The sequence below is a fragment of the Anopheles bellator genome, chromosome 2 (genome assembly GCF_943735745.2).
Source record: "Anopheles bellator chromosome 2, idAnoBellAS_SP24_06.2, whole genome shotgun sequence".
Lineage (NCBI taxonomy): Eukaryota > Metazoa > Arthropoda > Insecta > Diptera > Culicidae > Anopheles > Anopheles bellator.
The window spans coordinates 72,315,004-72,327,732 of record NC_071286.1 but is presented as its reverse complement, the minus strand read 5'-3'; the positions used below and the strand labels follow the sequence as shown (position 1 = coordinate 72,327,732).

At 49.5% G+C, this 12,729-nt stretch overlaps 5 protein-coding genes across 7 annotated transcripts; 2 read left to right on the top strand and 3 right to left on the bottom strand.

The window, feature by feature from the left end:
* Nucleotides 1-902: 902 nt before the first annotated feature.
* LOC131208340 (probable 26S proteasome non-ATPase regulatory subunit 3) lies at nt 903-2,705 on the bottom strand. Its single transcript, XM_058201053.1, has one exon. It carries the CDS (start codon nt 2,532-2,534, stop codon nt 1,041-1,043), a length of 1,494 nt encoding a protein of 497 aa, XP_058057036.1. The 5' UTR covers nt 2,535-2,705; the 3' UTR covers nt 903-1,040.
* A 319-nt stretch (nt 2,706-3,024) lies between these two features.
* LOC131208360 (calcium load-activated calcium channel) lies at nt 3,025-4,098 on the top strand. Its single transcript, XM_058201087.1, has 4 exons — nt 3,025-3,180; nt 3,255-3,332; nt 3,409-3,583; nt 3,649-4,098. Exons 1-4 carry the CDS (start codon nt 3,120-3,122, stop codon nt 3,884-3,886), a joined length of 552 nt encoding a protein of 183 aa, XP_058057070.1. The 5' UTR covers nt 3,025-3,119; the 3' UTR covers nt 3,887-4,098.
* A 20-nt stretch (nt 4,099-4,118) lies between these two features.
* On the bottom strand, nt 4,119-6,060 carry LOC131208338 (FAD-dependent oxidoreductase domain-containing protein 1). The gene is made up of 2 exons (XM_058201051.1): nt 4,369-6,060; nt 4,119-4,294 (listed from the first exon to the last, which is right to left on the bottom strand). The coding sequence occupies exons 1-2, from the start codon at nt 5,777-5,779 to the stop codon at nt 4,155-4,157; spliced, it is 1,551 nt and encodes a 516-aa protein (XP_058057034.1). The 5' UTR covers nt 5,780-6,060; the 3' UTR covers nt 4,119-4,154.
* A 475-nt stretch (nt 6,061-6,535) lies between these two features.
* On the top strand, nt 6,536-11,351 carry LOC131208329 (apoptotic chromatin condensation inducer in the nucleus). Of its 3 annotated transcripts, XM_058201034.1 has the most exons (8): nt 6,536-6,691; nt 6,859-8,671; nt 8,752-8,959; nt 9,027-9,315; nt 9,399-9,511; nt 9,574-10,793; nt 10,890-11,029; nt 11,083-11,351. In XM_058201034.1, exons 2-6 carry the CDS (start codon nt 6,861-6,863, stop codon nt 9,823-9,825), a joined length of 2,673 nt encoding a protein of 890 aa, XP_058057017.1. In that variant the 5' UTR covers nt 6,536-6,691; nt 6,859-6,860; the 3' UTR covers nt 9,826-10,793; nt 10,890-11,029; nt 11,083-11,351. The 3 variants fall into 3 exon arrangements, with proteins under 3 accessions (XP_058057017.1, XP_058057018.1, XP_058057016.1); XM_058201035.1 differs by having other exon boundaries at nt 9,030-9,315; nt 10,890-11,351; XM_058201033.1 differs by having other exon boundaries at nt 10,890-11,351.
* An 83-nt stretch (nt 11,352-11,434) lies between these two features.
* Nucleotides 11,435-12,439, bottom strand: LOC131207994 (ranBP-type and C3HC4-type zinc finger-containing protein 1-like). The gene is made up of 4 exons (XM_058200633.1): nt 12,149-12,439; nt 11,882-12,079; nt 11,678-11,809; nt 11,435-11,614 (listed from the first exon to the last, which is right to left on the bottom strand). Exons 1-4 carry the CDS (start codon nt 12,437-12,439, stop codon nt 11,435-11,437), a joined length of 801 nt encoding a protein of 266 aa, XP_058056616.1.
* Between the last annotated feature and the right edge of the window lie 290 nt (nt 12,440-12,729).

Genomic DNA, 12,729 nt, shown 5'->3' with positions numbered 1-12,729 from the left:
TCACACGGCGACTTTGGGTTTCGAACGCACCGCAGTGCGTTTGCAACACCCTAGTGCCCTTCTGCTTCCGCCGTTGATGACGAATGGTGTTTTTTCTCTTCCTTCACTTATACCAATGTCAACGACTCGCCAGTTCCGCTCCTGCCTATTTTCGCACTCGTCTTGGGGCACTCGGTTTATGGCGAATAATTGGAGTCTCGTTGGCCGCAGCTTTTCTCCGACAGAAAAGTGGCCGCTGGTCGTCGAAGAAGTTTCCCAAGCTCGCGGAACCCTGTCGCGGCACGGCTCACCTCTTTCACGTTGCGTTGCATTCGGCGTTACGCGCAATTTCTTTTTCCTGTTCCGGAAAACTCGTAGATCGCAGATCCAACAATCGTCAACACAACCTTGGACACACAATGGGCCAGAAAAAACGCAGCACGGCGACGATAAAACGCGACGAGAAATGTCTCGTATAATTTTTCCCTTTTTCTCTCTGCTTGCCTACTCCGCTCTTTGCGGTGTCCCTACCACTTTGCCTTATTCAACCATAGCCCTTTTCAGTCGCTATAGCCTTTTTCAGCCGACCGACAGAGCCACTGATTCTGATGCCATTCTGACGCTAGCTTGAATTGAATGTTCTACAGCACAGTTTGCTTGTCGACTGTCATTTTGACAACAGCATTTGCTCTATACAAGAAACGCGTTTGAAAACTACATACCAAAAACAATAGATCGGTTCACACACTTAACTTAACTTAACAAACGGTTCACACACTTCATTTAAAAAATTCAATGTTGACTTGCAAAATTAGGTCAGGCACTGGCAGAGAGCTTTGGCTCACCGACCACAGCTAAAAGCGATGTGACCTGTATCTTTACGGGATTACGTTGACAAAACGACTCACAAAATATAAGGATCGGTCAATGAATACCGTTATTTATTTCTCGCGACACATTTGCAATTTCAGAGTAGAATCAAAAGCAAACAAATTACATTGGAGTGACCTGGTGACTGGGCACAACACATTGGCTTCCCCGGAGCTTCAAGCTGTCCCCGTTTAGAATCCGTCATCATCTTCTTCGGCCATCTCCTTGGCCAACTCGAGGTCCTGTTGCTCCCGTTCCCTTCTTTCCTCGGCGCTCTCAAGCTCCTTGCCGTACGACTTGGGTGGATATCGCATCGCTTTCACGCTTTGGTTGTGCAGATCCAAACAGAAAGAAATACGCTGATGAAAGGCGAGCTGCGGTTCACGTGTGGAGTAGATGTCAGTGCTTTCCTTGCTGCGCATGTAGCCCTTCTCGGGGTCGAGCGTAGCCTCGATGACACCGTCGCGGATCGCCTTCGCCACAATGAATTCTGCATCCTCGGGGGAATCGAGCCCCAGCTTTCGTGCGATATCCTGCGGGCTGATGCGCGAGTAGGCCAATCCGATTGAACGGATAGCGGTCTTGATCACGTTGTGTCGGAGACGTATGATCAGCGTAAAGGTATGGTCTTGGCGGAACTGTTCGCCAAAGTTTTCAAGCACCTCTCCAAAACGCTGCAGGTTTCCTAATCGGACGGCCTGCGTAAGCTGGAAGTACGGCCCAAGCGAACGGCGCAGTGCCGCCTGCCGGAATACCTTACGCTCCGGAATATCTCCCAGCAGCAGCTCCACGACGATCACCAGCTTCTGTACCGTTTGTCGAAAGCCAACGGCCGCTTGTTGAGGCGCTTTGCGTAGCGCTTGCACCAGCTGCTTGTGTGCCACACTATACTCTAGCTTGGCTGCCTTAATTCGCCCGAGATAGTACAGGAAACGTGCCCATTCATTATTGCTGGCCGTTTCCGGAAATACCGACTTGTTCACCAACTTGTCCGCTTGATCATACAGAGAGTAGTGAAGATAGTTGCGCAACAGACAGTTTATCAGCACCGCTTGGCCTTCGAAATCGTTCCGCAAAGTGGCCGTACGCAGCCGGGAGTGCAAAAACGCACGGATGCTCTCCAGGTTACCGTTCAGTTCAGCTACGCGCGAGTGATAGTAGTAGCACTTGGCCGCAATCAGATCCAACGAACGGCGATTTTGCCCCACGATCTTCGTAATCAGATCTTGCGAGCACTTGGTTGCCTTTGGCAGTTCATTTTTGTCCAAAAGCCGTACCAGCAGCAACAAATGGAAGTACACATCGACCTCCGGCACGGGACTCTTGATTGCCGCTCGAGGACGCGGTAGCTCTGGCTCCTGCGCCCCAGCCGGATAGTCCTCGATGTATGCCATAATGCCATCCCTTTCCGATCCGGCCGGATACAGTTGCACCGCCAGCGAACGGACGACTACGAGGCCCAGCTTTTTGCGGGTCGTAGGAAGTGATCGCAAAACGCGCAGAATGAACCGTGGCTCCTTGCTTACGACCGCCTTGTCGATCTGTCGGGCATGGTCACGGATCTCCTGGACTGCTAGAAGCTCTGCGTCTTTCTTCGCTGCCTCCGCATCCTCGGCACTCTCCATCTCAACGTCTACGATGGGCTGGCTGTCGGCAGACGACGTTGTTGCCGCTTGGGTCACCATTCTGATGGACGACGAATGAGTACACGCAACTGGTAGGACACGATTTACTATCACCGAACACCCGGAAGGTTTGCCGGACTATTTTCGCAACGTTTGTAGGTTTGTACGATCTTTAGCCCAACACTGGCGAGCGATTCTTACGGTGTTTTGTGTCGATGGACACTGAACCGAACGAGGTTTGTGTCGAGTCATGGATTTTCGAGCAGTCGCTGACAAAGGCGTTTGCTGCGTTTACAACACGGCGAAGTTTGTTACTTACTAGACCAGACATCCGTTCTTAGTTGGGGCTTCAAGTGTGGACCTACGAGTGTCTCAAAGAGTTGTTTGCCGGCAAAAGGATAATCTAAGGAGGCTAAATTCGGCTCAAATCGTAAATCGTATGAGTAGCATTTTGTTCTTATCGAATCCTTCGATGATTCCAATCGAAAAAGCTTTTCTGCAGATCGTTTATTGAAATCGATGTTTTCTATGAGCAAGTGAATGACGTTGACGGCTACCGTCAAACAGTGTGTTTACAGAAACGAATTAATAGGATTTTGGAAATCCGTATCTAGTTGCCAAAAATAGTCTGGTTTGCCCGTAAACATGTGGTCTGATACGCTGCTAATCGTCTTTATTTCCATTTTCACGGCACTATTGGGCGAAGGTAAAGTTAATTGAACGCACGCATCAATTAAGGAACTCAATGCAATGCTCTAAGGAAGTTAATTTTCATTTCAGGTCTCACATGGGTCCTGGTTTATCGCACGGAAAAGTACCAGAAACTGAAAGGCGAAGTAGAAAAACAAAGCAAGAAATGTTCGTGTTCCGTACTCAATGATTTTTAAAAACCCTCATTCTTTTATCGCCCAATCACTCACTTGTTCCATTACAGTGGAGAAACGTAAAGAAACACTTGGGGAGTCATTGGACAAGAGCCACAAGAAGAAAATTGAACGGGATGAAGAAAAGCTGAAGAACAACAACCGTGATCTGTCGCTAGTCAAAATGAAATCCATGTTTGCCATCGGTTTTGCCTTCACCGCGCTGCTCAGCATGTTCAACAGCATGTAAGCAGCTGTTGTGCTCCCTTAAAATGTCTCACTTCTTAATTTTTCGTTTACTTTTCTTTCAGCTTCGACGGCCGAATTGTGGCCCGTCTTCCGTTCGTGCCGATTTCCTGGATCCAGGGACTGAGCCACCGAAATCTGCCTGGCGATGACTACACGGAATGCTCCTTTATCTTTCTGTACATCCTCTGCACGATGTCGATTCGACAGAACATCCAAAAAATGCTTGGCTTTGCCCCATCGCGAGCTGCCAGCAAGCAAGCTGGAGGTCTCTTCGGACCCACTCCAGGGCAATTTAAGTAAAGCCGCCGTCGTCCCCGAAAAGCCTGTCTTTAGTGTATAAGATTTGCTAGCACGCCCTTGTTTCGTCGCCCTGACGTCCCGAAAAGCGATCGAGCGCTTAGGCCCGATCGATTATGATAGATACTCTTGTGCTATACTGCTCTAGCTGCCCGTACACATTGTTTGTCGTTAGATGAGATAAAGACCTGTAACAAATTGGTTCAAAAGTCTAATCGAAAGCCATGTGTTTTGTTTGACCAACGTTGTGGATGTATTAACAGTAGAACGACTAGAAAATGTTTGCTTCGTACATCGGTTGATCGATGATAATCCGATCGAAACCAAACCGAGTCAAATCGATCGTCCGGAATCCTCCATCGATGATCATCTCCGAAACGGCCCGTCCCACGGCCGGAGTTTGTTGGATGCCTGAATTTCAAGTAGAAAACAATCAACGCTTTTAACACTTTCTTCCAGGGAGCAGCAACCGACCGTCCACTTACCATGTCCACTAAAGCCAGTAGCAATGTAAAGGTTGTTATAGTAAGGATGTGGTCCGACGATCCCGTTTTCATCGAAAGTGTTGAACTCGTAATATCCGGCCCACGAATTTTTCACTTTGATTGCCTCAAAACTCGGCACCAGATGGGCCAGATTGGGCCATACGGTCTTCTCGAAGAACCCATGGTCCACATCCAGCGTATCGATGGGAGGTTCCTCGTCCGGTAGCGGACTCTTACCACCCAGATAGTTTCCGCCGAGTCCGTCACGCCGGAAGTATGTTCCACTCGGGTCAATCGTAAGGGGCGTGTTGATGCCCGGCCCCTGATCATTCTCGCATTGAAATACATAAACATAGCGCTTTCTCGGTTCCACCGGAAGCGGAATCGACAACATGCCTTTGCCGGTTCCAATCCGAGCCATCCGTGCCACGGCGCCAGACTGTGCTCCGGCCGCGATGATGGCAATGGCAAATTTGACCTCACGCATTTCGCCGTCCTTCATCTTAAGATATGCTCGGTCGATGCCCTCGTACGAACCCTCGTCGATTCCATCCGCCAATATATCCGGCTGTTGGCGGAACCCGAAACCGACCATCTCCGCTTCCACATAGTGAGCTCCGTACTCGATGGCCCGTTTCTTGAATCCGGACAGCAACGCCCACGGATCAAACCAGCCCTCTTTCTCCAGTCCGTGGCATCCCAAGGCGATGCCGTCAGTGTTCATCCAGGGAAACCGTTGCTTCAATCGGGCTGCGGTAAGCAGTTCGTTCTTGGCACCGAGCGTGTTCTGCAGCTTCGAATTTTCCATCAGCTGCTCCGCTCCGGCCTCGCTCGCCAGCAGAAGGTAGCCGTAGGGCGTGAAATTCAAATCGACCTCAGGACCAAGGTACTCGTTACTGTGGCGCATAAAGTCGGCCCCGTACAGACTCATTTGGATGTTCTCCACGATAGAAAACTGTTGTCTCAGCCCTCCGACCGATAGGCAGGTCGACGCCTGACCGTATGTCGCATCCTTCTCCACCACCACCACATTGAGGCCATCGCGGGCACGTTTCTTCAACCAGTAAGCGATCGAGGAACCAACTCCGCCGCCACCAATCACAAGGACGTCACAGTGCGACTGAAAGTTGTCCCTCCGGTACCGCTCGAGATAGTTTTCGATCGATTCTTCCGAAGATCCTTTGGAAGTGGGCAGGATGAACTTTTTGACCCGTTGCATATCATTGCCGAGCAGTTTCAGTGTCCGCGAGATCGGATTGTCCCGGTTCGCTTCCACCCTTTCGCCCAACCTTGTGTCCTTGTTGTTGTTTGAGGATGAAGTGTACAATCGCGGGCTTGAACACGAATTTGACCGGTTTGCTCGGCGCACTAGGCCTAGCTTTGTAGAACGCCGTTGAAACGCACGAAACATAGTAACCTCGGACTACTTTTCACAATAGAACGTTCGCAATTGACAAGCTATAGCCACCGAGCAATTTTACCGACGACGTCGCATTATCTTATCACTGTGAAGTTTAATGAATTGGCTTCTATTTGTCCATCTGGAGAGGCGGCAATTGTTTGCGTCTTCCCAGACAATAATATTATTCCGTCGCAGTGTGAAATACGTGTGGCAGATAACAGTAAGCCTTTCGAAACGGGATAAATGCTCACTTTTTCAATTGATCTTTCTCGATCCGACTAAATGCCGGTCTGATTTGTTTACGTTACTTAACACACAGCTGTTTATGTAAGCTGTCACAATGGGGACGATTTTGAACCAGCTAATTTAATGTAAGAAATAGGTAAACGCTGTGTGATAATACAAAAAATGAGGATGTCGCGGAGCAAATAACCAAGTTACAGCATTTATTATTTTTTTACCTATTTTGCAATTACGATTTTTGAAATTGCTTCAAGTTGCCTCAATCTAACGATGAGGTTTTGGTGAAAATTTAAAGAGTACACTTTCTATTCTTAAGCACACTAGCGGATTTCGCTAATTTTTATCAAAACTTTGATTCTAATAAAATTAACTGTCCAAAATCGATTTTTCGAAGCAAAAAGGCCTTTTGCGGGCTGACATCGTTCAATCGAGCAGTTTGTTTATAGCTTTCGAGCAGCACTATCGCGTACCTGATCGAAGAAGACGAAGACACATTTTCAATGAAGTTTGGCGGCGCCGTGAAGAAAATTGTGGTTTGCGATTGATTGAAAAATTGGGCACTATCTCGGTTGTTTCCTCTGGAAAACCGTTTATTGGTGAATGCGCAACCACGGCGATTCGATACAGTGAGTGGAAATAAGCCAAACACCAGTGCAGGGAAACGCTTTTGAGGAAAAGGTAATTTCGCGTCGCACGGCGAACGGCGAGGCTTGCGTTGCATGGCCGCCGGTGGCAGCATTTTCGTGCCTACCGACAGCCGAACATTTGCAAAAATACAAATGCATAATTTGCAGACACACACAGCTTAATCACGTTTTTCTGTTATTTTAATTCGATTGGCATAGTGATGCGTCGAAAGGCGAGTGCCAGTGTGAGCACACCGGAAAAGGCTACTCCGCGCCGGTCAACCAGGGGTCGGGGTCGCCGTTCCCCATCGAAAAGCCCTGAACCGGAACCGGAGCCGGATGTTCGGGAGTACGCGGCTGCACAGGATGATAAAAATAATAGCAGCTCCGACGATGAAGGCACCTCCCGGAAAGGTACTACCGGAAAGGGTCGTGGGCGCAGCAGTGGCACCCCACGGCGCAAAGTGGAAGACCGTCCACCGTCTCGAGGACGCCGCACCAGCCGTCGCGAAAAGGAGACACACGAACCGGTAGGCGAGGAGCAAACCGATGAAAATGGTGGCGACAATCCGGATCAAGAGGAAGTGGCACACAAGCTATCGGATGTGGCGATGGAAGCTATACCCGAAGAGGTACCACAAGAAGAGGAGAAGCAAGGACAGTTGACAGAACCGGATCCGGAGGGTAGTCCCGAAAGACAGCGGCAGGCAGTAGAGCAGCACAACGAGCCGGACACTGTCCGTGAATCAAAGCGCGAGGAAAGGGGAGAGGAAGCTCCATGTGTTGAGGAAAAGGCATCGGCAGCCGAAGAAAAGGTAAGTCATACAAATGGAGATGAAGATGATGATGGCGAAGGTGACGACGGCAAGCAGGCAGATTCTCGGGACGCAGATGATGATAGCAAAGAGATCGTTAACAATCGTTCTCGAACAAGGCAAGAAAGCGATTCCGAAGAAAGTGGCCAAGATGATGAAGGTAGTCACCAAGAGCACAGGAGTGCCAAGGAGTCAACACCGGACCACCGGCACAGTGCGATGGAACATACTGCCGACGAATCGGCGAACGCAGAACATGATGATGCAGCAGTTGCTTCGGGCGAAGAGAAGTCGACCGCAGTGTCTCCGGCGGCTGAACAAAAGGAACCGAAGAACCAGGAAGAGGTTGTCAATGAAGTGGCTACTGGTTGTTTGTCACAACAGGCTATGACTCAGCCGCAACCGCGCCGCAGAGCTCGGTTCAGCTCACGTCCGAACGATGAGCCATCGGTGCCAGTGGTGACCGCTTGCACTGAAGCAACGGTGGAGCCTGTGGCGGTGGCACAGATCGAAGATGAACTGGAGGCGGGAGAAATCAAAGACAACGACAACAGCATGTCGGAGGCAAATGTTGACGATACCAGTGGCACGAAGGAGCAACCGCCTAGACCTAAGCCGTTGCAGCGCAAGCGCCGTTGGTTGTCGTCCAAGAGCGGAGACCCTAAGCCCGCGGTCATCACTATCTCAACCGATTCACTGAAAAGTATCATCTCGGATGTGAAACCGGTCCCGCTTGCTGACGTAAAACTTGAATCTTCCTCCGAAACTGAGGCCGCAGATGGTGCAGAAAGTACAGAGGAAGACGATAAAGAGAAAGAAGTCGGCAAGCGGCCTGCACAGCCACCCGCACGACGACGCGTTTCGCAATCGGTTGAAAAGGAAAACGTTGCCATGGAAACGGACAGCACAAGCATCGAACCGGTACTACCGAAGCAGAAGGCAGCGGCCGGCGAGAAGATTGGGCTCACTCGCAAGATCAGCATTGTGAGTGATGAAGGTAGCGTGCCAGGGGGAGCGATGGCGGCCAACCTCAGCGTGCGGCCTCCAAGCCCGGCCAAGCACCATACCAGCAACATTCTATACATTACGAACCTGGTACGTCCGTTTACCGTACTGCAACTAAAGGGACTGTTGTTGCGCACTGGAAAGATTGTAGAAAATGGCTTCTGGATCGACAAGATCAAGTCAAAGTGCTACGTGAAGTACGAAACGGAAGAGTAAGTTTCCGCCGGACGAATTAGGAGGACAAATAACTGCTAACGTGTTGGCTATTTTTAAACTTTCTATGCATCTCCAGTGAAGCTACTGAAACACGGCACGCATTGCATGGCATCCGGTGGCCGGTTTCCAATCCAAAGTGTTTGCTAGTGGATTTCGGCAGCGAGGAAGCAATGGACAAAGCTATCCTTTCTACGCTGGAAGATGGTACCATTCGTGCGACGGTAGAGGGAGTGAAGAACAGTAAGGAGTTTGGTTGGCTTCGTGATGCGTCCAAGAAGGATGAGGTAAAGCCCGTGACCCAGAAACCGGGGCACTGATCTCGGTAATCCAATCGTACCATTTACCCTTCAGCAGGAAGTACCGGCACGGCCCGTGCGGGAGTGGGATCTGGGAAAGAAGGATGCCTTCGACGCGGAGCGGGATCGGGAAGGAAGGGGACGCGACCGTGAATCCGGCACGCTAGCGGACGAGCGACACAGGGAGAAGGCTGCAGAGCGGAACGAACGTGGCCGACTCGACGAGGGGCGCGAACGGGGCAACAGAGCCGACGGTCTCGCTGGCGATCGTGGCGCGGACCGCAAACGTTCGTTGGAGCGTGAGTTTGGCCGCGAAAGAAGACGCAGCAGCAGCATGTCGCCAGGTATGTCGGGTGAAATAATTTGGGAATATGTAAAACCGATGATTATTCCTGGTTTTTGTGCTTTTCATTTTGCTCTCTGCTAGCGAGAAAGTTCAAGAAAAAGGAGAACGAGCCGCCGATCAGGCTGTTGGATGATTTGTTTCGAAAAACAAAAACAACGCCGTGTATCTACTGGTTGCCACTTACGACCGAACAGGTAGGGGACATCGTTACGAGCTGCACAACAAAACAAGCGAATTCTATTGGTACCATTTCCAGATTGCCGTTAAGGAAGAGCAACGTCGGAAGAACATGGCGGAGCACCAGCGCCGCTTGGAAGAGCAGCGCAAGCTGGAAGAAGAGCGTGAACGCGAACGCAAGCGGGAACGGGAACGACGCGAACGGGAGCGCGAACGTGACCGTGATCGTGAGCGGGACCGCGAACGAGATCGCGATCGTGATCGTGACCGGCGTCGCTCTCGTTCCCGTGATCGCAGCCGCGACGACGGTGGACGTCGCCGGCACAGATAAGCACACATTTAAACACAATTTTAAAACTTTTCCTTCTGGGCTCCGGGGCGCCGTAGGGAAATTGCCGTAAGAGTGCAGGCGGATACGAATACCCTGCTACACTGGCTGGCGGTGAGTGCGGTGTGTTCTCGCCCCAAAAGGGTCTGCAAGCTGTGGGGTGTGTGAGAAGCGAATCGTTTGCTCTCGTTTGGCACTCTACACTCTTTTTGACACAGACTGATCGGATTCGATACGTTACATAATAGGAGGTATTGTTACAATATTTCCTTTTCCCTTTGAATGAGTTGATTCAAAGAACCAACATTTGACAACTCTGCTAGATTCTTATGTACTGTAAATGGTCAATTTTGGATGTATAAACCATTATTTTAATGCGGTTAGTGTGTACGAGGTTGAGGTTGGTCGCTTAGTGTTGGAACGATGGATATTCTGCTTTTGCGTGAGTTCTTTTTTGATTTCCTTGACCCACTCGAACAACACATGCACACTGTCCCCGATCGTGCCCTAGCCCTCTGTGTTTTGCTTGAACTCACTGTATGATAAGAATATTCTAGAGATTACTTAGGATTTGGGGGCTTCCCTTTTTGTCGATCGGAAGCTGTCGGATCATCACCATTATCAGCATGTCTGCGATGCAAATCGCGAATGATAGCAAGAGTGTGGACAGCGCAAGAGAAAAGGGAATAGCCAATGGATGGATTAGTGAGATAATGAGATGCAACGCAGGTCACACGCATAAGAAGGTGTTGACCACTTCATTGTATTATAGGGCGATGGTGGTAGCAAAACAGCTTAAACAAAAACCATCTACAATGAGGGAGAACTTCGGGGAGATATCTTCGATAAATGCGGGCTGGCTGTAAAAGTTCACTGCAAAAATGCATCGCAAAGTAAAACCATCATCAACTTTAACAATCGGCAGCAGGCGACGTCTACAGTATCCAGGATGCACAACAACGGAACCACGGGTACATAGCAACCAACACGCGCGTACATAGCAACGATAAGCGAAAGAACCTGTCATTATTATTTTCCTGTTTTTATCGTTCTCTTCCCATGCACAGCGCGTCGGACACGTCTTTAACAGCTGTTTGGGAGAGTTACTGGCGGCAATCACTATAGAGGGAAGACATTGCGGAAGATGAAATTACAAAATGTCCAGGATTAACCCTTTTGGTAACATACTTGATCGTCAGTATGCCAGGTTAGCCCACGTCGATTTTTTTCGATCAACCACACAAAAGTGTGTTATAATAGGAACGATGCGATTGCCGAGTTGCTCAATGCACCATGACACACTATATTGTCTCCGCGGAGTGCATCTTGTGTTTGCCGTGTTCTTCAATGCTACGGACCTATGGTTGCTAGATTACCACACACCCCTTTCTTTCGCCGGAAGTAGTACCAGAAAATCACAGCAAGCCAAGTGCATGCGGTGTGTGTTCCACGAAGAGTGTTGATGATATTGGAGCAGATAAGAACTTGATGAATAAATAACAATTACCTTATAACACATGATGATACAAATAAACAATACAAAACAACTACTGATTATCGTCAGTTTGGCATAAGTTCATTTCGTTGTAACTGAAATATTTTTTGCAAAACATTAATGGCAGTTTTTACACTGTGGATGGCACTTGAATCCATTGACGCCGCAGCGGCAACCGCCACTAATATCGCCTTTGCCGGCTCGTCCCCAGCGCGGTCCACGCGTTGCCCAGCATATCGCGGTCTTACACATGGTGCACGTGATTCCGTCACAACCATCAACCTTCGTTACCACCATCTACAGTGCAAAAGGTGTTATGATGTAGACATCATTCTAATAAATGATGGGATGAACTATTACCTTACAGGTTGGACACCTCATAGCAGCACCCGTCTCAACCATCCGCTGCAGCGTTATTTCGTTATGTCCGCCGTTCTGCTCATATCGTTGCATGTCTAAGTACTCTCTGCAATTGTGTCCCGCATGTATTGTCTTTGTGAAGTAACGAAACGCACAAGAAAACATTGTAGAATGGTCAATAAAAACACAGTCGATGGTGCGTACCCGACAAGCAACACAATTAACAATTGTGCACAACGGACACTTGAACTCGGTAACGTTGCCTTCGAAAATGCACCAACCGCGACAGTTGGGCGTTCGGCAGTGAAACGTGTTACCGATCGCGGCTTCCGCCGTCCGAATCGATTTAGCTAGATGCGCCTCGTACACTTCCTCGCTGACCAGCGCTTTGATTTCCCGTTGCTGGAAAGCATGAAGTGACAATCCGACTACAATTGATTAGACCGCTAAAGTCGCTGTGATCCTACGTACCTGCAAGATACTTTCACAGCTGTACACGGTGTCCCTGTACGGGCAGCGTATTTCCACATCGCCACTGTGTTGGATAGTGTCGACGAGGCACTGGCTACAGAACGAATGCAGACAATCCCGCAGCACGATGCCCTCGTACGGCCGGAACGCTCCGAAGCAGACAGGACACTCGAACGGTTCTCTGTTGGCAACCAAGACGTCATTTTCCAGCTCTACCAGCTCTTCGTAACTGGTTTGTGTTGGCTTCGGTTCCTCCTTCGAACATGAGGGCTTAACAGGAAACTCCGACATCCTCTAGTTTCGCACGCTAATCGTTGTCCAATGGCCGGTGTGAGAGGTGTTACCAAATTTTCAGCGCAACTGAATCACCGCTACCTTGATCTCTAGCTCTAGCGAACGCGCAAGAAATGTTCAGTAGGTATGTTCAAGAAAGTGTCAGTTGACTGTTCAAATCAAAAGGTCCGTTGAACTAACCGCTCCTCAGCGAGACCGGTTGGCGCGAATCTTTGACATTAGTTTAAATCTTTCAGTTCTAATCGTTTACTCTGAGTGTAGCAAAATTTTATTTCCTCTCAGTTGAT